Source organism: Herpailurus yagouaroundi, unplaced genomic scaffold, assembly GCF_014898765.1.
Source record: "Herpailurus yagouaroundi ecotype Mexico unplaced genomic scaffold, PumYag 186, whole genome shotgun sequence".
Taxonomy (NCBI): Eukaryota; Metazoa; Chordata; class Mammalia; order Carnivora; family Felidae; genus Herpailurus; species Herpailurus yagouaroundi.
The window spans coordinates 6902742-6928770 of NW_024412417.1; the positions used below are offsets into that span (position 1 = coordinate 6902742).

The window sequence follows — 26029 nt, forward strand, 5'->3', positions numbered from 1 at the left end:
TGGCCTACTACACCGAAGCGCCACCCAGAGCGTTTTACCGCTGCCTGAAATCACCCGGCACGCAGGTACCGAGAGGAGTTCGGAGCCCTGGCTTCCAGATGGCCTCCAGTCCATCTCGGGGGCCTCAGCTTCCTCTCTGTAAAATGGGGCGCGGATGGGGTTCGGATCTGGAAGATGTGGCCGACGCTACTCTCCGACTGAGTCGGAAGACAAAAGCCTCGGCCAGCCCCCTGCGCTCCCACCTTTCGGAAGGGGCGGGCGAAGGGAGGGGCTTCGGCAAACGGCTGGAGCGGGCCCGGAGCGAGGGCTGTAGGCGGTGCCACCCGCGGCGACTCCCCTTCCTGCCCGCGCAGGCCCAGGCACGCCCGCAAAACGCTCCGGCTGCCCTTCGCTCCCGGCTCTCTGGTTCCCGGGCCACCTGGGGGGACGCGGTTGGCGGCGACACCGGAGGGGGGCGGGTCAGGAAGTGGGGGCGCGGCGGCCGGGAGCTGTCCTGGGGCTGCCGAGGGGCTCGGCGACGCTGAGGACCGGCGACTCCGGGCCGCGCGGGAGCCTGAGGGGCGCCGGGACCTCCGCGGAGACGATGGCGGAGGAAGAAGGTGACGGCCCCGGGGTCCAGCGCGCCAACTGTCGCTCGTGGTCGCGGGAAAGAGGGGCGGGGGCGCGAGGGGCCCAGAGGCCTGGGCTGCGGGCGGTCAGCGGCCGCGGCCGCGCGGGTTGGGGGGCGGAAAGAAGCGGGGCGGCGGCGGCGCGGGGACATTTAGGAGCGGAGTGAGTGGCCTGAAGTTTTGTCCGCCTCAGTGGGAAGCAAAGGTGGAGCTTAAAGTTGGGAATCGGGCTGGTAGAGAAAAAGCTGCGGGTGGGAGGAGTGCTTGAGAGGGGAGGCCACTAGCAGATAATTAATGGGGTGGGGAGCATAGTTTGGTTTAGAAGATGGAGGCTTGGGCACTGAGTGCATATTTGAAAGTGAGAGTGTTTAACCAAATGCCTCTCATTCTGAGTGCCCTCTTCAGAGGTCTGTGGACGCTGATAAATACGAAGTCACAGGGCGAGAGGAGCCGCACGCCTAGAGTGTAGAAAGAGGCGGGGGTTGGGGAGGGGAAACTGAAGAAGGCCTGGTCACTTACAGGTTAGGGGGAGGTGGCAAAGGCTGAAGGGTGTAAGTATTAGGGTGTAAGTATAAGGGTGTAAGGATTAGGAAGCCACGAGTGCTTTGAGGGTGAAAGTGGGTGGGCGGGAGAAAGCTTTCCATGCCCCCACAGGGCCAATGTTAAGAAAATTAAGCCCTTCAGTAATATTTAAAATGATAAGTATGAGAGACAATTGGGGAGTTGGAGGAATTGATCAGCTAGTGATAGATATCACAGGAAGCATTCATGGCATAACAACTTCATAATACCCGTGCTAGTGTCAGGAACAGGTCTATTTGATGGTGTCGCTTGACTGAGCAGTTAGATTTTGCATCCTGGTGGGAAACATGACTTTTTACTTCCTTGAGTGCGGTTGTGAATGTGATCTCATTTAGATTTAAACCTTTATTGAACCAAGAGTGCAAGGAGGGAATTTCAAGAATTCGGTGGAAAGTGATATTTAAAACATTGTTTATTGCTCTTTGGCTTTCTGCCTTGTCTCTGTCTATGCTCACACTGACTTCATTATCTGCCTCCTCTTTTTTGAGTTCTCAGAGTGTTAAAGCTGATCTAAATTTAAGACACTCTTCCTAATATACAACTTCAAAACCAGTGCTGTTTGTAGTTGATAAGGGATAAGTAATTCCATTTGTTACCTTGGTTTTATTTTTGGTTGCAGTAGTTTCCAACATTTCTTGATTTTTTTTTCCTTTTCTGACTACTTGCAAATCTGTGGAGTAAGTTGATAAGCTAGCTTGTATGTTTCCATGAGCCCTTTCATGCTTAATCTAAAGCAGGAAAAAAGTACTGCAATACTAAAAGTCTTTAATATTTTGCATCATGCAAAATGAGAAATTGCTTTAGGATATTATGGTTACACTTAATTAAATCAATACCACACTATTCTGTAAAATTTACTCATGGGATAAAAAAGGAAAAATGATTTTTCATTGTAGAATTACAGATAAGCAAATACATGTTAAATGGAACAATTAATGGATTGAAGTTTTCTTAAAATATAGTTTCATTCAACAAATTTTTCAATTCTGTGAACATTTGGTGCCTACTATGTTAGGTGCTGGGATATAATAGCAATGAATAATTATATTCTTATTTATTAAAATAATGCTAGTAATGATAATATTTATAGCAAACATGTCTGTGTGCTAGGCATTATTTTGTGTGCCTTACGTTTATTTGGCCCTCTAAATTTTTTCAAAATACATATTATCTTAAAATTAGTCTACATGGTGTATTTTACTTGTATCCATATCTTCCCTAGATCCCTTTTTTGTTATCATTCACATTCACTTGGATCCTTTTCATTGTCCCACTGTTACTCCACGTACATAATTTTGAGAATCTCATCTTATGAAAAATGTCTTTCTTGATGCAGTAGAGCCTCAGGTTGTTCATACTTAAGGCTTCCTGAAAGAAATGTTAGAACAAACAAGTGACAACTTTGAATATTGCAGTATTAACACTTCATGTGGAATAGTTTGGATGGACATTTGCTGGCCTATTTGTAGCTCTGCTCACTATCTCATGTGAAGGTCGCTGGACCAGAGACTGAAATACTGGGTTATTTTTGTGGCTATGTTGTCATTTTCGTTTTATTTTTTAAGTTTATTTATTTATTTTGAGAGAGAGAGTGTGTAAACGAACCATGGGGGAGGGGCCGAGAGACAGGGAGCGATAGAGAACCCCAGGCAGGCTCTGCATTGCACTGTCAGCACAACGCTGGATGCAGGGCTCGAACTCCCTAACTGTGAGATTGTAATCTGAGCCTGAGTTGGGTACTTAACCAACTTAAGTGCCCCTTTATGTTATCATTTTCATTTAGTTTGACTTTAAAAAAATATGTATTTGTTTATTTTGAGAGAGAGTGCATGTAAGGGCAGAGAGAGAGAGAAAGAAAGAATCTTAAGCAGGCTCTGTGCCGTGACCGCAGAGCTCACGGTTCATGAGATCATGGCCTGAGCTGAGATCAAGAGTTCTATGCTTGGGGCACCTGGGTGGCTCACTCAGTTAAGCGCCTGACTTCGGCTCAGGTCATGATCTCACGGTTTGTGGGTTTGAGCCCACGTCGGGCTCTGTGCTGACAGCTCAGAGCCTGGAGCCTGCTTCGGATTCTGTGTCTCCCTCTGTCTCTGCCCCTCCCCTGCTCACGCTGTGTCTCTGTCTCTCAAAAGTGAACAAACGTTTTAAAAACTTAAAAAGAAAAAAGTTTTATGGTTAACTGACTGAGCCACCCAGGTGCCCCTTGTTGGGTGCTTTTAACTTTTCTTTTATCACAGAGCAGGGGAAAACAAATTTTTTTTTTAGTTTATTTAATTTATTTTGAGAGAGAGGGAGAGAGGGAGAATCCCAAGCAGGCTCCGTGCTGTCAGCATGAACCATGAACATCATGATCAGAGCAGAAACCAATAGGGGCACCTGGCTGACTTAGTTGGAGGAGCATGCAGCTTTGTTTCTCAGGGGCATGAGTTCAAGCACCATTTGGGTATAGACATTTAGAAAAAAATAAATTAAGAAAATGTGTATTTGTTTTTTCATTTTCCACAGTAAAGCTAGAGGATTTTTTTTTAAGGAATTTTTAAAAGTTTTATTTATTTAATATCTGCACCCCACATGGTGTTCAAACCCATGACCCCAAGATCAGGAGTCACGTGCTCCTCCAACTGAGCCAACCTGGTGCCCCTCCACTGTAAAGGTAGAACCCTTCATCTGATCAACAGTAGCTGATTCATTTTCCTTTTGTGACTTGTCTTTTTAGGCTCACATTTCATAGCCTAAAGTCATTCCTAAGAGAAAAGAAAACTCTCCTCTGCTCCGTTAAGAAGGAAATAAATTCTCGGGGCGCCTGGGTGGCTCAGTCGGTTGAGCGTCCGACTTTGCTCAGGTCACGATCTCACGGTCCGTGAGTTCGAGCCCCGCATCAGGCTCTGTGCTGACAGCTCAGAGCCTGGAGCCCGCTTCAGATTCTGTGTCTCCCTCTCTCTCTGGCCCTCCCCCCGTTCATGCTATGTCTCTCTCTGTCTCAAAAATAAATAAATGTTAAAAAAAAAATTAAAAAAAAAAAAGAAGGAAATAAATTCTTGAACCATCTTATAAGGTTGGGAGGACAGTCTGCACCTACACGACAGTCATAGTCGACTCTATAAGATAATTCTAGGAAGGAAACGTAGTTAGGTTGAATATAGTAAATTCTTGTTTCATTCGGAATTTAGTTTACTAGTTTGGAGGTACTTTTTGCTTTACATTTTTTATCAGACATAGAAAGGGTAGTCTAATATTGGGAAATTTTCTGACAACTTCCCACATATAGGGATATTTATAGGTTCAGCCTATTTCTAACACCTAAATCTATAAAACAATCTATTACAATGGCAATACCATAGCACTGTGAAATTCTGCAGAGCTTGCAGGATTATTTTAAAAATGAAGTATAATTTTATGATCAATGTATTTTATTATATTCAAATTTAAAAAAATGGTTAATCCTTGAATGATGAATGTGATACTCTCAGGTAACTAGAATATTATGCTAATGTATTAAATAACACCTTGTTCCCCAGTCATTCTAGAAAGGAGTTTACTTATTTTGGGATATTTTGAAAATAACATTATCTCAGGAGAAGAGCTTGTTGATTTATCACTAGGACTCTGAAAGCACAGATGGCAGACAGAACCTAAATTTTTTTTTTTGTATGAAAGATTGTTTTTCAAGAAGTGCTAAAATAATTGTGGAAAAAAGTTATCTTTGATACTAAAAGATCTCTATGTGACTCATTGCCCTATTATAATAAAAGTGAATTCGTTTGGATTACAGATTAGAACAGCTTGATACACATGTTGCAATAACTTCTTAAATATTTTAAGGACCAACTGTAGAACTGCGCCAGAGAAGAAAGCTGAAGTCTTCAGAAAATAAGGAATCTGCCAAAGAAGAGAAAATTCACGATACTCCAATGCCTGAAAGAGCTCCAAAACGTAAGTTAGATAAATTTGTTTTCATGCCACTATAAAAATGTTTTTTTTATACATTAGGTAGTATATTTTATATTAATGTTTTAAATGTTTATGCCTATTTTGAGATTAACTGTATGGTGTTGGCAGTCAACTTTCATAGGTTTTGTTGTAGAACAAACCCTAAATCTCACTGGCTTACAAAAGACACATTTCTGACTAATGTTACGTGTTGTGGCTGCAGGTTGGCTGGTTTAGCTTCATGTATCTTGAAGGAACAGCCCCTATTTGGGATATGGTTTTCTTATGGCAGAAGAAAAGAACAGGAGAACAGGCAGAATCATTCGGTGTCTCTTAAAGTTTCTGTTGAACTGGCACACCGTTACTTGTAGTCACATTCTGTTGACCCAAGTAAGTCACATAAGTCACATGATTAATCACATGATTAATCCAGACAATGAGATGGAGAAGTATACTCTGACTACAGGGATGCATTGCAAGTCACATGGTAGTGGGCAGAGATGAATAATCTTTTTATAAGAAAGGACAAAATAAGTGGGAATAATAGTAACAGTCTACCACATTCTGTCCTTTTAGTCATAAATATTTGCTTTTCTCCGTCAGACAAAATACTCTCACTACCTCTCTGACCCAGGAAGACACTCAGTCTTACCCGGTCATGGCATCAGTCTTGAGGCCCAAGGTCTTGTTCAGGGCCAGCTGTGATTCATTCTAGTCCAGAGACCCATGAATTAAAAAGATAAATTATGTGCTCTGTGTCAGGGGTCTCCAAGACCACCCCCGTTTGGTGATGAGCTAGAAGGACTTACAGCCTCAGAATATTTACAGCTGCGATTTATTACAGTGAACAGTACAAAACAAAATCAGCAAAGGGAAAGGTCTGTGGGCCAAAATCTGTAAGATCTAGGCATAAGCTTCCCTGATTCCTTTCCTAATGGAGTTACACAAGATGTGCTTAACTCCTTCAAGCATCAAATTGTGACATTTGTAAAGTTTTGTCTACCAGGGAAGCTCGTTAATGGCTCTGCACAGAATGTGTGTGTGTGTGTGTGTGTGTGTGTGTGTGTGTGTGTTTTAATTTATTTTGAGATAGAGTGCGAGTAGGGGAGGGGCATAGAGAGAGTGAGAGAGAGAATCCCAAGCAGGCTCTGCACTGTCAGAGCAGAGCCTGATGCAGGGCTTGAACTCACGGACTGTGAGATTGTGACCTGGGCTGAAGTTGGACACTTAACCGACTGAGCCACCCAGGGTCCCCTGCACAGAGTTTTTACTGTTAGCTGGTCGCCATACCTTTTCCTACCACATACCCAAACTAGATTCCCAGAAGGAAAGCAATGAGCATGAACCACATTGTTTGTACAAACAGGTCAGGTACAGTAAACTAACATGAGAGAATGGTGATAACCCTCCTGAAATCCAAGTTCCCAGATTCCAGCAGAGTTTACCTTGCAAGCAGACCTTTCTTGGCAAAGTAATTGTAGAGCTGCTATGCTATGTTAACTTTTCTTTCCTCAGAGGAAGAGAGACGTACATCAGCCACTGGTTCATAGCAGTTTTGAAATCCTACAAGATAAATATGAGGTCTTACTCTGGTGTAGGGATGTTTCTTGATTAGGCCCCAGTTGTTTACCTTGGGAGTAGCTTCATTATTCTGTGTGGTCCTTGAGTCCACCCTCTAGAGGTCCTTCCTTTTCTGTTATCCTGCTGAACCATATATGAAGATGGCTTTGGAGAACATGCCATCCCTAGGGACTGAAATGCCTTCTCAAATTGCTTCTTGCCCATAAAGAGTCGAAGGCACATTTATATATTTTTTTCTCAAATAAGGTAAAGGCAGTGGGTCATCTATAGAGCTAGTTTAGGGGCTAGCAGCAAGAAAATTTTTTGGAAGCTGGAAAAATAATAATCCATGTTATGCAGTGACAAAACATTTGTATCTGTTTCCTGTGAATAGTTACAATTTTAATACTAAATTTTTTTATTATTTTAGGTAACAAGATTATAAAACAGAATGTTACTAGAGTGCCTTGGTTATCAGCTGCATTTGATTACAAGAAAGATGAATTTAAAACATTTGGCCTATTTGCAAGCGGGAATGAAGAGAAAAATAGAGAATCTAAATTTTCTGGGACTTGTAGTGTTGAGTTAGAACTGTCTATTTCAGCTAGTAAAATCGAGAAAATTGAGAAATACTTTGAGTAACAAAGGCTGATTAAGATGAATCCTCAGGGCAATGACTAAATCAGGGGCATGGCTGTCAGCACATAGTTTGTTAAAATATATGAATGCATTAAGGTATTTCCTAGTAAATCCTTTCAGTTGGATAAAGTAAGATAGAGTGTGGTTCTACAAAAGCTCAAATACATGTAGTTAAACCTTGCCAAGACTCATCTAGAAATGAAATTGTGGTTACAGTAGTCCCCCACCTTATCCAGTAGTTTCAGTTTCCATGGATTCAGTTATCTGGTCAATCAGAGTTTGGAAGCAGATGATCTGCTTTCTGACGCATTGTCAAAGTATGTACTGTTAGCAGTGTAATGCTATGTCACACTCACAATGCCTTGTCATTCTTCTCACTTCATCTCATCACATGGGAATTTTATCATCTCCTATCATCACAAGAAGTAAAGTGAGTACAGTACAATAAGATATTTTAAGAGAGAGACCATGCTCACATAACTTTTATTACAGCATATTGTTATAGTTGTATTTTATTATTAGCTATTATTGTTAATCTCTTACTGTGTCTAATTAATAAATTGAACTTTATCCTAGGTGTGTATGTATAGGAAAAAACATAGCATATCTAGGGTTCACTACTAGAATTCAGTTTGAGGCATCTGCTAAGGATCTTGGAATATATCCCCCACAGACAGTGGGGAGGGGGACTACTGTGTAGTTGTTGGAACATGGAACTGAATAGAATCGAGTAGGTAAAAAGCTAACAAAATTGTTTTTTTCTTTGCAAAAATAAGTGATTTAACTGTTAAAAATTAAGGTACAGGCATACCGCCTTTAATTGTGCTTCATGTTGTACTTTGCAGATTATCTTTTTTTTGTTTTGTTTTTTTGTTTTTTTTTTGTTTTTAAATGTTTATTTATTTTTGAGAGACAGAGCGTGAGAGGAGCAGAGAGAGAGGGAGACACAGAATCTAAAGCAGGGTCCAGGCTCTGAGCTGTCAGCACAGAGCCCGATGCGGGGCTCGAACCCACAAACCTGAGATCATGACCTGAGCCGAAGTCGAAGGCTTAACCGACTGAGCCACCCAGGCGCCCCTGTTTTTTTGTTTTTTTAATGAGTTGAAGGTTAGTGGCAAGCAAGTCTATTGGCTCCATTTTTCCAACACCGTTTGCTAACTTTATGTCTCTGTGTCACATTTTGTTAATTCTTGCAGTGTATTATCATTGTATTTCTTGTGGTGATCTGTGATCAGTGATTGTGACTCATTGACAGCTCAGGCGATGGTTAGCTTATTTTAGCGTTAATTAAGATAGGTATGTTGTTTTTATAGATGTAATGTTATCGCACACTTAATAGGCTACAGTATAGTGTAAACATAACTTTTATATATACTGGGAAACCAAAAAAATTAATTTGATTCACTTTATGACAGTATTCACTTTATTGTAGTGGTCTGGAACTGCACTGAGGTATAGCTGTATAGTTAACATATTAAAAAATGCCCAGAGTCTTAGGTGTTTTATTAAATGAGTTTTGACATCTTAGTCCAATTAGCAAGATACAGAACATTTCCGTTATCCCAGAAAGTTTCTTTGTATCCCTTCCAGTAGATTTTCCCTGTACCCCCTAAGACAACCACTCTTCGGATACTTATCAATATTGATTAATTAGTTTTGCATGTTGTAGAATTTCATGTAAGTGGAATCATACAACATGTGTGCTTTTGTGTCTGGATTCTTTCACTTAGCATTTTATCCTTTAAAAATATAATCATTTTGGGGCACCTGGGTGGCTCAGTTGGTTAAGCATCCGACTTCGAAGGGCTCAGGTCATGATCTCGCGGTCCGTGGGTTCGAGCCCCGCGTCGGGGCTGACAGCTCAGAGCCTGGAGCCTGTTTCAGATTCTGTGTCTCCCTCTTTCTCTGACCCTCCCCTGTTCATGCTCTCTCTCTGTCTCAAAAATAAATAAATGTTAAAACAAATTAAAAAAATATATATATATATAATCATTTTGAGATTCATTCATGTTGCTGTAATTTTCTAACTATTTTCTTGTTGGACATTTGAGTAGTTTTCAGTATTTAGCTATTATGAATAAGGCTTCTGTGAACATAGTTCTACAGATATTTTTGTGGACATTTGTTCTTTTTTTTCTGTTAGGTAAATATCTAGGAGAATTGCCTGCTAAGCTTTTGAGAGATGTACTGTTTTGTTTTTTTGTTTGCTTTTTTTTTTAACGTTTATCTGTTTTTTGAGAGAGAGAGAAAGAGAGAGAGAACGTGAGTGGGGGGAAGGGCAGAGAGAGAGAGGGAGACGGAATCCAAAGCAGGCTCCTCACTCTGAGCTGTCAGCACAGAGCCTGACGTGGGACTTGTACTCACAGACCGTGAGACCATGACCTGAGCCAAAGTTGGACATTTAACTGAGCCACGCAGGCACCCCAAGAGAGATGTACTATTAAAAGAAGTATCAGCCTAAATTTAAGAGGATGCAACTATTCAGATCTTAAAATGATGTATACATGCAGGAAACAAGCTGAATAAGCTGCTCTTAGGATGTTTTTCTTGAAAAGCAGTGAGAGTGTTTTGCCTTTGGGCAGGAAATGAGTGTTTGTGATGAGTGGGGCAGACCCTGGTGGACTCTTTTACTGTTCCCAAATATTTGCTCCCTTCCCTAAAATGAATTATCCATTCCTTCCCATTGCCATGTGATTTGGAGCGCAGTCTCTGAAGCAGTGTTTACTTCACTACCTCATTGTCAGGCTTATCCACATGACTCACGTGGACCAATGGGATGTGAGTGGAAGCAACACTGTACTACTTTTGACCAGAAACTGTAAGAGGCATTGTATGCTCTGCCTGTTCTCCTGCTCTTTTCCTCATGAGAATAGCATGTCTCAAATAGGGATTGACCCCAATCTGGAACTCTGAAGAAGATCCAAGAAGAACCACAGCTAATCTGAAGTCTGGAATTGGGTGGAGAGTCACTGCAGACCCAATACCAACAAGTAGTATAAGTGAGAACTAAACCTTTATTTTGTAAGCCACTAATAATTTGGGGTACCTTTTTTTTTAATCACAGCAAAGCTTACTAATAGAGTGGTTATTTAAAACATTTTGGAAAATACAATATAAGAAAGATTAAATTAAACAATCTAGAGATAACTAGAGATAACTACTATAAAATAGTATTTCCCCCTGACTACAAAAATATATTTTTAGGGCAGAAAATATGGAAAATGGAGAAAAGTATAATAAAAATAAAATATATGAATAATGCCAGTAGATGGAACTACTCTTAAAAGTTTTGGCAAGTATTGCTTGTAGTTTTTTCAATGCAGTTATACTTTTCCTTTTCTTTCCTTTTTTTTTTTTTTAACTTTTTGTGAAATTGAATCTTACATTTCTTTTCCTAACATGTCATTAGATTTTTCGTTAGCTTTAAATATTACTTAACTATGACCTGTGTTACTGATACAGACATTTATGTAGTGCTCTTTTTTTATTCCATTTTTGACTCTTCACAAAAAACTTTGAAAACAGCATATTTAGTATTAAGGTAAGACATTTATATGTAGGATTTGGTTTACATACTTTTTATAATAGCCCCAGATAATTAGGGTTAATTTGCCATTATCTAAGACTTAATGAAAAAAACAGGAAGAGATGTTCAGAAACTTGGAAGAACTTTTGTTAAACTGCCACCATTGATAAGTTTCCTTACCAGTTTTTTATAGTTCATATTATGTCAACATTGCTTTAAATGACTATCTTATATATTTTTGCACATATATTTCAACCATAATAGCTAGTATTTACTGAGCTCTTACTATGTGCCAGGCCAAATGCTTTACACATGCTGTTGAAAACAGTAATTTTATTTATTATTTTGAAATGTTTATTTATTTTGAGGGCCAGAGAGCAAGCAGGGGAGGGGCAGAGACAGAGGGAGAGAGAGAATCCCAAACAGCCTCCACACTGTCAGCATAGAGTCTGATATAGGGCTTGAACTCATGAATTGTGAGATCATGACCTGAGCCGAAATCCAGAGTTGGACGCTTCACTGACTGATCCAGCCAGGTGCCTCTGAAAACAGTAATTTTAAAATGATTTTGTTATACTGATACTAATATTTGATTTATTGAGTAGTGTTTCTAAAGCATTTTTTTAAATAAAATTTTTTTATTTTTTTAACGTTTATTTATTTTTGAGACAGAGAGAGACAGAGCATGAACGGGGAGGATCAGAGAGAGGGAGACACAGAATCTGAAACAGGCTCCAGGCTCTGAGCTGTCAGCACAGAGCCCGATGCGGGGCTCGAACTCACGGAGCGTGAGATCATGACCTGAGCCGAAGTCGGCCGCTCAACCGACTGAGCCACCCAGGCGCCCCTCTAAAGCATTTTGAATATAATTCTCATAGACTTACTGATATCTTTTTTAAAAGTAATCTCTACACCTAACATGGGGCTTGAACTCACAGCCCTGAGATCTAGAGTCCCATGCTCTACTGATTGAGCCAGCCAGGTGCCCTGACTTAGTGATATCTAACTATTTAGTCTGATTAATGTCTCTAGTATTATATGAAAACTAGTATTTATTAAATAATATTTTGAAAATGGTTAAGATTTTAGTTTAGCTAAACGAACAAATCAGCAAGTTGAGTTTTTTACAGACCTGTCAGTCTTTGGACTGAACACTGGACTTTGGGCCCTTACGCCTTATTATTCCTAATAGCTATAGCTGGACTTTGGGCCCTTACGCCTTATTATTCCTAATAGCTATAGCAGGACCAAATCATCCTGTGTGTAGAAAATCCAAATGTGTTTTATGTTGTTTCATCAAGAAGTAGTTATATATATGTAACAGTTGTATATGATGTTTTAAATACATAATCATCAAAGATCATTGAATTATATACTTTAAATGGCTATATAATATGTAAATTATTCCTCAAGAAAAAAAACTCCTTGATAAGGAAAAGCTATCAATAGTAATTCTGAATGAACCCCTATCTTTCCTTTAGATATTTCGTAGTACATTACTTTTATTCTTTCTTTTGATTAATAGATTTTAATTTTTGAAACCTTTTTTTTTTTTTTTTAATTTTTTTTTTTCAACGTTTATTTATTTTGGGGACAGAGAGAGACAGAGCATGAACGGGGGAGGGGCAGAGAGAGAGGGAGACACAGAATCGGAAGCAGGCTCCAGGCTCTGAGCCATCAGCCCAGAGCCTGACGCGGGGCTCGAACTCACGGACCGCGAGATCGCGACCTGGCTGAAGTCGGACGCTTAACCGACTGCGCCACCCAGGCGCCCCGAAACCTTTTTTGATTTATAGAAGAACTGAACAGATAGTGTAGAGTTCCCTTGTTATACCCTCCCTCTGCCCACACAGTTTTCCCTCTTATTAACATTTTATATTAGTATGGTATACTTGTTATAATTAACAAACCAATGTTGATACACTTATTTTTATTTTATTTTTATTTTTAAGTTTATTTATTTTGAGAGAGAGAAAGCAAGCTGGGGAGGGGCGGAGGGGGGGGAGATAGAGAGAGAGAATGAGAATGAGAATCCCAAACAGGCTCCACACTGTGGCACAGAGCCCGACGCAGGTCTCAAACTCATGACCCATGAGATCATGTTATGAGCCAAAGTCAGAGGTTTAACCAACTGAGCCACCCAGGTGCTCCGATACAGTATTTTTAACTAAAGTCCACACTTTATTCAGATTTGTTTAGTTATTACCTAATGTCCTTTTTCTGTTCCAGGATCCTACATTACATTTAGTTGACGTTACATTTAGACTCCTCTTGGCTGTGGCAGTTTTTTTAGGCTTTCCTTGTTTTTAGTGACCTTGACAGTTTTGAAGAGTACTGGTCAGGTATATTTAGGATGCCCCTCTATTCGAATTTGCTGTTTTTCTCATTAGATTAAGGTTCTAGATTTGGGGGAGGAAGAACAGAGTTCGAGTTGGTTACTTTTTAAAAATAGAAGTGCATAAATATAAATATCATCTACATCTGATTACTTTTAATATGCTTTTTCAGATGTATTATTTCAGCGCTTTGCAAAGATTTTCATTGGCTGTCTTGCAGCAGTTACTAGTGGTATGATGTATGCTCTGTATTTATCAGCATACCATGAACGGAAATTCTGGTTTTCCAACAGGCAGGTAAGAAGAAAGAATTTTGAGCATATGGAAGTTGTTTTAGTATTTAATTTTAACTTAAGTAATGTGTTTTACAGAGAGCCAAAATATATGTATGATAAGTATGAAAAGTGCTTTCTTATTTACAGCCATTAGAAACAAAATGGTGTAGAAGCTGTTTTAACATAGTCACAGGGTCAACCTTGAAAAATGTAATACAATATATTTCAAGGCCATAGAATAGAGACTATGGGTTTCTAAACTAAGGGTGCTTTCCTTCATGTAACTAGCTTATAAGGAGTTTTTGAAGACAGTGAAATGTTACAGTTTAGTCAGTCTTTTAGTTTATGGAGTTTACATTTCAGAAACAGTCTATAGAAATTTCAGCAGTAAAATATTTTAATTTTTAGATGACATGATTAGAATGTTTTTGGGGGATTGGAAATGATTAACATGCATGACAGTATTTATTAAGTTGTCTCTTACATATTAGTATGATTAATGTTTGGTTTTAAGTCATGTGCATTTCACAGACTCTTTAGGCCCTATAGTTACTTAATTCATAATTTAGCCTTTGAATAAGTTTGTTCTCAGACTTCGCAATCAGATACATCTTTAATATGCGTTGACAAAGTTCACAGTGTTATCACTTGACTCTGGAGACTTTTCTTTTTTGGTCCAAGCTGTTTTGTAGTAGTAGTAGTTGTCGCCTTCGTCAAACTGACTAAATGTTTTTAAGCCGTTGATTGACCTAATCCCACCAAAACATTTAGCTGAATAATTATTTGTATAGTCTTGACAAAAGCTATTACTGTAGTATATCCTCTGTTTCCTTGAAAATGTTATGCAGATTAACCATTAGTAGTTCTCAATACTGGATGTACAATAAAGTCATCTGATGAGCTTTCAAAACATAACCTCCCTCACAGACTCTTAGGTGGGGTACTGGGGAGTGTCTGGGATCAGTATTTCAAAATATTTCCAAGCAGTTGTGTTATTATAGGCAGAATTGAGAACAACCAAAGGTTTGAAAATATAGAAGGCATACATCAAGAACCTTGTTTTTTAAAACATTGTATATGAGCCAGGAACATTGACAATACCTGGGAGCTTTTTCAGAATCGCAGATTCTCAGGCCCTACTTTAAATTTTTTTTTTCAACGTTTTTTATTTTTTTATTTTTGGGACAGAGAGAGACAGAGCATGAACGGGGGAGGGGCAGAGAGAGAGGGAGACACAGAATCGGAAACAGGCTCCAGGCTCTGAGCCATCAGCCCAGAGCCTGACGCGGGGCTCGAACTCACGGACCGTGAGATCGTGACCTGGCTGAAGTCGGACGCTTAACCGACTGCGCCACCCAGGCGTCCCGACTCAGGCCCTACTTTAGAATCAGAATCTAATCAGAGATCTTTTAATAAGATCTCTAGGAGTTTCATATACACATTAAATCTGAGCAGCATTGATCAAAAGTTTACATCTTTGAAATCTTAGAAACAAATTGTTTCCATTCATAAAGAATCATTTTAAGGAAATATATTTAATGAACTCCAAATGAGGGGGAAAAATTCACTGGTCAAATAGATATGGGAAAGGTTTTCTCTTTTGAGATTCACCATGCATAACATATACTGAAACTCTTAAAAGTCTTGCAGTAAAGAAACCCACTAATTTTCTTTCATGCGACCTTTTCACAACTCATTTAACCATAGAACTATTTTATTTACTTATTTTTTTAACTATAGAACTCTTACATAACACTCACTTATATGTTAGCAAGTTCTGTTGATCAGATCTTGGGGAAGCTGGTCTGATATCTTTTGTATTAATTGATAAATATTCATGAAAATAAAGAAGTTGCATTTTCAAAGACTATAGATTTATGAAACCTTGATTCATCTTGAAATGCACAATTTTTCAGTTTTTGAATTACCTATATTCTTGGCTCTGTATAGCCCAATTTTAGGAAATTTAAGATTTACATTACTGGAAGTTCATTTGAAAAGCACTGATTAGGTGTCTGCTGCTCTTGAAAATACTAGTTAAGAGTTTGCAATTCTGGATACATAAGGAAGTGGAATAGCAATAGAAAATACTGGTTTCTTCTTAAACTTATCTTTTTCTTATGCACTTTAACACCTCAACCATCATTTTTTATTACCTGCCTTACTGTTCTTGCTGTCCTTAGGGCATTTTTCTGCTTTTCCTTGTATGTAATAGGTAAATGACTTATGACCTACAATCCATTTTAAACCTTAGGTGTTTCATTAAAATGATTGCCAGATTATTGAAAAGTTTAACCTCCTTAATGTGACTACTAATGATTAAAGGAAAATTCAAACATGTCTTTGAATAAAATGATAAATACATAGCATTAATTTAGAAGACGAGGAGAGAAAAAGAAGATTACAGTTGAAATTTAGGACACTGGTATTTAAATAATCATTTCATTTTCTTTTAGGAACTCGAACGAGAAATCACATTTCAAGGTGACAGTGCCATTTATTATTCTTATTATAAAGATATGTTAAAAGCGCCCTCATTTGAAAGAGGTATGATAACCACATTTGTATTTTTTTAAATTACACTCTGCCTCCAACGTGGGGCTCAAACTCAGGAACCTGAGATCAAGAGTCATACGTTCTACCAACTGAGCCAGCCAGGCACCCCTCACATTTGTATTTTTAATAACAATGTTTTCTAGGGGCGCCTGGGTGGCTCAGCTGGTTAAGCGCCCGGCTTCGGCTCAGGTCGTGATCTCACGGTCCATGAGTTCGAGCCCCACATCAGGCTCTGTGCTGACAGCTCAAAGCCTGGAGCCTGCCTCAGGTTCTGTGTCTCCCTCTCTCTCTGCCCCTCTCCTGCTCATGCTCTGTCTCCTTCTCTCAAAAATAAATAAACATTAAAAAAAATTTTTTTTAAATAACGTTTTTCTAAAATAAAACATTGTTCTATGTGTGAGCACTTGAATGTGGAAAATTGTCTCAGAATAGAAGTATTACTCTTTTGGGGCGCCTGGGTGGCTCAGTCAGTTAAGTGTCCAACTTCAAGCTCAGGTCATGATCTCACAGTTTGTGAGTTCGAGCCCCGCATCAGGCTCTGTACTGACAGCTCAGAGCCTGGAGCCTGCTTTGGATTCTGTGTCTCCCTGTCTCTCTCTGCCCCTCCCCTGCTTGCTCTCTGTTTGTCTCTCTTTCTCTCTCAAAACTAAATAAATATTAAAAACATTATAAAAAAAGTATTACTCTTTTTTATACTTAATAAAGACATTGGAAAAATGAGGCACAGTGTATTGTATTTTGAGATTTTTCTTAATAACTTAAAATATTTAATGACCTCTGACATGTTTAATTATTTTAAAGCAGAATAAATAATCTGGAGAAAAATTTTTCTGTCTCTAGGTGTTTATGAATTGACACACAATAACAAAACTGTATCTCTGAAGACTATAAATGCAGTGCAGCAAATGTCTCTATATCCAGAGCTTATCGCCAGTGTTTTGTATCAAGCAACTGGTAGCAATGTATGTTTTCTTTTGACTTTAATATTTATTTTCTTACATGTTTATGAATCATTAAAATTATTTAATGTTCTATTATCTTTTCTTTTTTTTTTTTTGCCAATTAGGAGATTATTGAGCCAGTATACTTCTATATTGGCATTGTTTTTGGATTGCAAGGAATATACGTTACTGCTTTATTTGTTACAAGTTGGCTTATGAGTGGAACATGGCTAGCAGGAATGCTTACTGTTGCATGGTTCATTATTAACAGGTAAAAGATGTTTTCTTAATTAAGTTTTACAGTTTTTTATGGCTGTGGTATTTGGTTCTAAAAATGCCATCCCCCAAATATTCTACATCCTAATCCCAACCTGTAAATATGATGAGATATCATTCCTGGTTATGTTATGTTACATGGCACAGTTGACCTTAAGATACGAAGATTACGTGGTGGACCTGATACAATCATATGAGCCCTTAAAAGTGGAGATCTTTCTCCACTTGGTGCAGAAGGGGAGGTCAGAGATATTTGAAGCATGAGACAGGTTGCCATGCTGTTGCTGGATTGAAGTGAGGAGGAAATGAATTTTGCCAGCAACCAGCGAACCTGTGAAAAGACCACAAGCCCTGCATGAGTATGGCAGCCCTGGCAGGTGCTTTGATTTTAGCTTAGGGAGTCCCTGAGCAAAGTATCCAGAGGAACTGGGGTAGGTTTTTTAGCTAATTTGTGTTGTTTTAAGCCTATACAAATGACCTATATTGTGGTCATTTGTTATGCAACAATTGAAGACTAATAAACTCACCTTGTATCTCTGTATTTTCAGACGTAGTAACATTGGCATATATGGATGTGCCTTTTCTTTCCCTACTTATTTATTTATTTTAAGTTTTTATTTATTTTGAGAGAGAGAGAATGCAAGTAGTGGAGGGGCAGAGAGAGAGTGAGAGAGAGAGAGAATTCTAAGCAGGCTCCACACTGGCAGAGCAGAGCCCAGTGTGGGGCTCAAAGTCATGAGCCTTGAGTTCATGACCTTAAGCCGAAGTCAGATGCTTAACTGACTGAGCTACCTAGGTGCCCCTTTCCTCTTTTATTTAAAATTGATGACACGATTTCATGAAAAGGAAGAGGCATCAGATAGATCACTATTTTTTTTTTCAACATTTATTTATTTTGAGAGAGGGAGAGAGAGTGAGAGAGAGAGAGAATCCCAAGCAGGTTCCACACTGTCCTCGTGGGGCCCAACACGGAGCTTGATCTCACAAACCTCAAGATTGTGACCTGAGCCAAAATCAAGAGTCAGAGGCTTAACCGACTAAACCCCCTAGGTACCCAAGATATATCACTATTAAGTTAACCACCACAGATAAGGATTCTATGTTAATCTGTCACAGAGTGCTTTGAATTAGTAAATCCATCCCTTTTGGTGATCAAAGCAGTCTCAGTTCTTTAATAGTAAGTAAAAAGAGAATAAGCAATGGGGTTTCTTTGAAATGGAGGGCTGATTTGAGACATAAAAATTTTCTTGGCATTGGTCAGTGTCAAAAATTTAATTCTGAATCATGGGTATTTTTTCTCTCCATAGCACTTTTCTCCCCTAATATTTATCATGACTAAATTTTTATTTTTTGATTATTAAAATTTTTTTTTAACATTTATTTATTTTTGAGAGACAGAGCACGAGCAGGGAAGGGGATGGAGACACAGATTCCGAGGCAGGCTGTAGGCTCTGGGCTGTTAGCACAGAGCCTGACGTGGGGCTTGAACTCACAAACCATGAGATCATAACCTGAGCCAAAGTTGGATGCTTAACTGATGGAGCCACCCAGGCGCCCCATCATGACTAAATTTCTAAAAAATGAAATATTTCTTCTGTTAGAACATTTTCTTTTGGCAATTCCCAAATAAAAAATATGATACTTTTCAAGTTATTGAGACTCAGCATTAAGGGCTATATCTTTTACTGGGCTTTGTTTATATTTAGAGTCCAGCCAATAATATGCTGCCAATAATTTGATAGAAAGCATATTTTAAAAATCTTCCTTAGAAGTTTTAAAGTATAGCTGTTAAGCTTTATGGCTTAAACCTATTTGTTCTTTTTATTTTTATTTTTATTTTTTATTTTTTTAAAGTAAGTTCTATACCCAACATGGGGTTTCAATTCACAGCCCCGGGATTGAGTTGCATGCTGTACTGACTGAGACAGCCAGGTGCCCCTAAACATATTTCTTCTTAAAAACAGGAATGAACCAAACTTTATTATTACAAAAACAGTATATGTATGTTATGGAAAATTAAAACCAGCAAAAACAAAATAATAACTTTACATTCCCACCACCTGGAGATCACTCGCCATTGTTTATACCTCGGTGTCTATACTTTTGGATCTTTTTCTATGTGAGTATGTATGTGTATGTGTATATAGTGTATTTGTGTGTGTATTTTTTTTGTCAGAATGAAATATATTACACATACTGTTTTATATGCTGCTTTCTTTATTCAGCAGTCTACCTTTCCAATAACTTTTTTTTTTTAAAGTAAACTCTATGCCCAACATGGGGCTTGAACTCACAACCCAGAGATCAAGAGTCATGTGCTGTACCGACTGAACCCCTCCACTTCAATAACTTTTTTTTTTTAAAGTAGGGTCCACTGTGGGGCTTGAACTCAGGACCTTGAGATCAAGAGTCAGATGCTGTACTGACTAAACCATCCAGGCAGGCACCCCTCAATAACTTTTTATCTTACCTCTTACCCGTGTTGACCTCAGAATACCCCAAAAAGCTGGTTTGTCCAAACCAGCATTTAATCCAGGACCACATATTGCATCTGGTTGTTATGTTCTTTAATTCTTTTTTTCAAGATTTAAGAAAAAAATGTTGATTTATTTTTGAGAAAAGAGAGAGCGCGGAGTGAGGGGGTGGCAGAGAGAGAGGGAGACAGAGGATCCAAAGTGGGCTCTGCACTGAGAGTGGAGAGACTGATGCAGGGCTCAAACTCACGAACCTGTGAGATCATGACTTGAGCCAGGGTCAGATGCTTAACCCACTGAGCCAGCCAGGTGCCCCTCCTTATTTCTCTTTAAATCTAACGTAATCCCTTTTTTCTGTTGAAGAGACCAAGTCAGTTATCCTACAGAATATCCCACCTTATGGATTTCTCTTGTTGCTTCCTGTGGTGTCATCTAGCTTTTCCCCTATTCCTTGTGTTTCTATAACCTGGAAGTTATATCCAAAGGCTCGATGAGTTCAAGGTAAACAGTTCTAGTTAGAATATATCATAGGTGGTATGTTTTTCGTGTTCCATGATATTTAAAAGTTACAAGGTATTTACTTGGCCTGCCCCTAGTGAGTCTGAGATTGCTGCTTTGGGGAATGACAGATTTCTTCATTGAATAGTGTGACTAGAAAATAATCTGTGCCCTTTTCAATGTTAACCATTTAGCTAAGGGTTGTAACTCTAGTTGATAATCTGCTGAAATTAGTAATTACATTAGGGTTTATTAAATTATATGTATCTATTTTCATTAGCTAGATTCTTCTTCAAAAGGTAAAATTTTTCTTTATTAATGAAGGTTCTTTGGTTACCTTTAAATACAGTTACTATTAGAAAGTCAGGAGGCACCTGGGTGGCTCAGTCAGTTAAGTGTCAGACTCTTGATTTCAGCTCAGATCATGATCTCAGCGGTCATAAGCCCTGGTTGGGCTCCACACTGAGTGGCTCCATGCTTAAGATTCTCTTTCTCTTGGGGCGCCTGGACGGTTGGGCAGCCGACTTTGGCTCAGGTCATGATCTCATGGTTTGTGAGTTCAAGCCCCATGTCGGGCTCTGTGTTGACAGCTCAGACCCTGGAGCCTGCTTCAGATTCTGTGTTTCCATCTCTCTGCCCCTCCCCTGCTTACGCTCTGTCTCTGTCTCTCTCTCTCTCTCTCTCTCTCTCAAAAATAAAAATAAGGGGCTCCTGGGTGGCGCAGTCGGTTAAGCATCCGACTTCAACCAGGTCACGATCTCACGGTCCGTGAGTTCGAGCCCCGCGTCGGGCTCTGGGCTGATGGCTCAGAGCCTGGAGCCTGTTTCCGATTCTGTGTCTCCCTCTCTCTCTGCCCCTCCCCCGTTCATGCTCTGTCTCTCTCTGTCCCAAAAATAAATAAACGTTGAAAAAAAAAAATTAAAAATAAATAAATAAATAAATAAAAATAAAATAAAGTAAACCTATATAAAAAAAAAGATTCTATTAGAGTTCATTCTATTCAGAGTTCATTCTATTAGAGTTCATTGTTAGAAATTTAATAGCCCATTCAAAGTATTTCAGAACTCATAGACTAGGTCTAGAAAGTCTTCCTTTTTAGAATGAAATGTATTTAGTATAAAACTAGCATTATTTAAAATAATAAAAGGATTGTTTTCTTCATTATGTGATGTATTAGTTATTGCTACATAAAAATCACCCTAAAACTTAACAGCTTAAAACAAACATTATGTCACAGTTTCTGGTGGTCAGGAATCCACAGTGGCTTAACTGGGTGGTTCTGGTTCAGGGCCTGTTATGAGGGTGCAGTCAAGAGTTGTTTAAGGGTATAAACATTTGAAGGTTTGACTGGCCTGGACCATCTACTTCCAAGCTCATTCATGTGACTTTTTACAAGAAACCTTCGTTCTTTAGCTGGTTATTGGCCCGGGAGACTTTAATTTTTCAACACACAAGCCTCACCGTAGGGCTGCTCACAGCTTGGCTGCTGGCTTTCTTTATAGTGAGTGATCCAAAAGAGTGTGGAGTGAGTGTGCTGTAGTGGAAGCCAGATATCTTTTTTTTTTTTTTAATGTTTATTTATTTTTGAGACAGAGAGAGACAGAACATTAACGGGGGAGGGTCAGAGAGAGAGGGAGACACAGAATTTGAAGCAGGCTCCAGGCTCTGAGCTGTCAGCACAGAGCCCGACGTGGGGCTCAAACTCACAGACCGTGAGATCATGACCTGAGCCGAAGTCAGAGGCTCAACCAACTGAGCCACCCAGGCGCCCCTCCAGATCTCTTTTAAAATTTAATTATCAGAAATGATAGGACGTTACTCTGCCATATTCTGTTGATCATGCAGACTAACTCCAGTGCATTATGGAAGTAACTACACAGGGTGTTAATACTAGGAGGCAGGGACCATTGCAGACCATCTTGGAGACTGGCTACTACAGGCAGGGAACTTTTTGTTTTTTAAGTAGGCTCCACGCCCAGCACAGGGCCCAAACTCATGACCCTGAGATCAAGAGTCATATACTCTACGGACTGAGACAGCCAGGCATCCAGCAGTGAACTTTTAATATTCATTTTGTTTAATTTCTAGATCTATCTTTATCTTCATCAAAAATTTGAAGAGGGGAAGCCCAGGCAATTTTTCCTTGTAAAAATAATGGCATTAAAGACTCCTTGCCACATGTTTAAAGTTCATTTGTTTATTTTCAGAGAGAGAGCGAGCAGGGGAGGGGCAGAGAGAGAATCCCAAGCAGGCTCTGTGCTCTCAGCGTGGGCTGAACCACCCTGGTGCCCCCCAAATAAGAGTGTTTTAGAGCTCTTAGTGAGAATTGTAAGGAAATTGCCTTATTTAATGACACATTGTATCCTGGGTACCTAGAGCAGGAGTTAGGTAGACAATTTGTGATATATTCTGCTAAAATGTATCTTTTGGCAATTAAAATATTCTTAACAAGTAGCTTTTATTTTGCATTTCATTCATTTTTTATTGATATATATTTTATACTGGAAAATATATTTTAATGCTATGAAAGATAACTTGCTTTTTTTTATTCAGCAGCTTTAGAGTTTATATATGAATACCTAGAAAAGTATAAAAAGGTATTAGTCATTCCATTATATTATGATTATTCGTAGTGTTCTTAGTTGAATTTTGTGTTACTTGTTTCTTAACACCAGAAGGGAAAAGAAGTATTCTAAAACTAAAAATGTAGGCATACTAGAAAATTTGAGGAAATTTTAGGAAACAGCACTGTATAGACAGTAGTGAGGGAAAACTCAGTGGCGAATGACTCCCTCTTAACAGACGTGATCACCAAAATAGGGTAACCAAAACCAGGCTTTACACATAAACAATATGGAAGAGTCCTACTGATCTTCTCATCTACAAATATATACCTGGATATCACTTTCAGTGAAAACATATTTATATTTGAAGAACAAAGAAGAAATGTGTAGGATTAAGTGTACTACTGGGTGGTTCAGTCAGTTGAGTGTCCGACTTCGGCTCAGGTTATGATCTCGTGGTTTGTGGGTTCGAGCCCCGCATCTGGCTCTGCGCTGACAGCTTAGAGTTTGGAGCCTGCTTTGGATTCTGTCTCCTCTCTCTACCCCTCCCAACTCACGCTCTGTCGCTCTCAAAAATAAATAAACCTTAAATTTTTTTTTTCAACGTTTTTATTTATTTTTGGGACAGAGAGAGACAGAGCATGAACGGGGGAGGGGCAGAGAGAGAGGGAGACACAGAATCGGAAACAGGCTCCAGGCTCTGAGCCATCAGCCCAGAGCCTGATGCGGGGCTCGAACTCAAGGACCGCGAGATCGTGACCTGGCTGAAGTCGGACGCTTAACCGACTGCGCCACCCAGGTGCCCCCAAAATAAATAAACCTTAAAAAAAATGTATGTTAAAGTTAGTCTTTGGCCCCCAAAAAAGTAATTGTACATTGGTAATAATAAAGAGGTTAGGTGCAAGGAAATATCCAGGACGTAGAGGTACAGCTAACGGAAAATAACGGTAACACATGATGCTGGTTCTGTTGTGATGGTATTGGTATACTCAGAATGCTCATGGAGGTATAAGCTTTTTAAATTTTAGGTGGTAGTCTTCCCCAAGAATTCCATTTTATCACAAGACAGTAATCCAGAAAAGGAGGGAAATAACATGAGAAATTAGAAAACCATCTAAATATAGGAGAATGGTTAGGTAAATTGTAATACATCAGTGCAAGGCAATATGCTGCCATTGGAAGTTATACTGATACTGTGTAAATGTTTTTCATCTTTCACACATTATACATTGACATACCAAACTGTTTTCTATGTTATCCAACTCAGCATTTCTTGGACTTCAGTTCTGTATATTTAAAACTTAATTCTCATGTATTCCATGTACTGACATAAATAATTTGAATTCTGTAATGCTACTTACATATAAAACAAAACTAGGTAATGCTCCATATACTTAAAAGCACTTATGCTACTATAAAACTGAAACCAATCGGGGTACCTGGGTGGCTCAGTCGGTTAAGCATCTGACTTCAGCTCAGGTCATGATCTCACAGTTTGTGGGTTCAAGCCCCACATCAGGCTCTGTGCTGACCGCTTGCTCACAGCTTGGAGCCTGCTTCAGATTCTGTGTCTCCTTGTCTCTTTGCCCCTCTCCCGCTCACGCTTTGTCTCATTCTGTTTCTCAAAAATAAATAAATGTAAAAAAAATTTTTTTAAATAGATAAAACTGAAACCAATCTATTAATGAAATAATGAGCCAGCAAAATATTAACTGAAAAGATAAATTTAACATAAAAAATGATATTTTGCTAAAACCAGATTTCTACTATCTGTGTAAATATGGTACCATTCCAGCAGGTTCTTTTGAATATGGTAAACCTACACAGCTGGGTACTGTGAGATGACTCACTTCTCATCATGTTGCTCTCTTGTCTACTATGGAATCTTTTTTTTTTTTTTTTTTTTTTTACCATAGTGATCATGACATCGTTTTGTTTTTATTTGACAGTATACCATTTAGTATTACAGTCATCTCTCTCCCCCCCCCCCCATTAACTCAAGCCAATTGAAGTAATGCTATATTGCCAACTACATTGTTAACACAAACACGGAAGCGAGTACTGAAATCCAGATTAGGCTTATACCATGACGTGTCTAAAATGAAAATTCAAAGGGTGCTTGGCTGGATCAGTTGGTGGAACATGCGACTCTTAATCTCAGGGTCATGAGTTCAAGACCTACATTGGGTGTAGCGATTACTTTAAAAAAAGAAAGAAAATTGAAAATGAAACCAGGGCTTCCTGATTTCTGTGAATGTATCAATAGGCTTATGCATCCTAGGTGATTTAGCTAGTTATTATTTTAAACTACTGGTTTGTGCTGCTCTAGACTCTGCCACTGGGGGAGAAAAAGTGGGTCTCATCTGATTTAGTCACTTACTTCCTACTATTAGCCTTCTGTTCCTCACAAGGACCAAACATGGTAAGGCAAGAGAGAGTAGCTCAGGTGTTCAGCAAGGTAGCAGTGGGGAGGCTTGTGTAGGTGAAGAGGGTAACTGGCAGAGATCCTACTCAGTCTGTGTTGCAACAGCTCCCCTTCTCCAGTGCAGAGTTTTAAAGATTTTCACTGTACTGATCTGTGATTTAGGCAGGCATAGTGAGTAAACCTTCAGAAAGGTGACTGCTGGGTCCAGCTTCCCAATTCTGGGCTGATGGAGTGGCTGATAGATATCCTCTCCCTCCTCCCCACGTCCTGCCTTATGACACGTGAATCTCTTATTTGTCTTTAGAGAGTTAACTTTCATAATTTCTCAGAGATGATATTATATGAGAATAGATGGTCTTTAAAATACATGATATTCAGTAAATGGTATTGGAATAATCATCTGGAAAAGAAATCTTGTTGCATCAATACTAAAGTAAATTCCAAATGGATTAGAGTTAAAAGTAAATAGTGAAACCAATAATCACTATACAGAAACATTGGTTCATGTTTTAAAATTCTTTGTAAAAGATAAGATCTGAAACAATGTAAGTGTATGACAATAGAAATTGGTTATTTTAATGATAAATCTATACAATGATGTGTCCTGGCCATTAAATATTCTTGAACTGTATTTATTGATACATATGTTATGGAAAGATGCTCATTAGATATTAAGTGAAAAGTGGTCCATTACAGAATTATAAAAGAGCCAAGATCTAATACCATTTACTAAGCTGTAGATATACTGCTAAGTTAATATTCACAGCTTTTATTTTGTTTGATCTTCATGTATGATCCTGTTTTTTTCATATATATGTATTCAATCACATATATATTCA

The 26029-nt window shown here is 39.0% G+C and overlaps 1 protein-coding gene across 6 annotated transcripts in view; it reads left to right on the forward strand.

Moving 5' to 3' along the window:
- The first annotated feature begins 461 nt into the window (after positions 1–461).
- The window catches only part of DPY19L4 (dpy-19 like 4), a 68791-nt gene continuing 43223 nt past the window's right edge, over positions 462–26029 (forward strand). For 2 of the 6 annotated variants that reach the window (XM_040494007.1, XM_040494008.1), the window contains exons 1-6: positions 462–599; positions 5013–5123; positions 13354–13478; positions 15913–16003; positions 16853–16974; positions 17079–17224. In XM_040494007.1, the coding sequence (XP_040349941.1) occupies positions 584–599; positions 5013–5123; positions 13354–13478; positions 15913–16003; positions 16853–16974; positions 17079–17224 (611 nt within the window). In that variant the 5' untranslated portion in view covers positions 462–583. Of the gene's footprint in view, positions 600–794; positions 814–5012; positions 5124–13353; positions 13479–15912; positions 16004–16852; positions 16975–17078; positions 17225–26029 lie in introns of those variants that run through there. The other 4 variants (XM_040494009.1, XM_040494010.1, XM_040494011.1 and 1 more) reach the window with 4 other exon arrangements.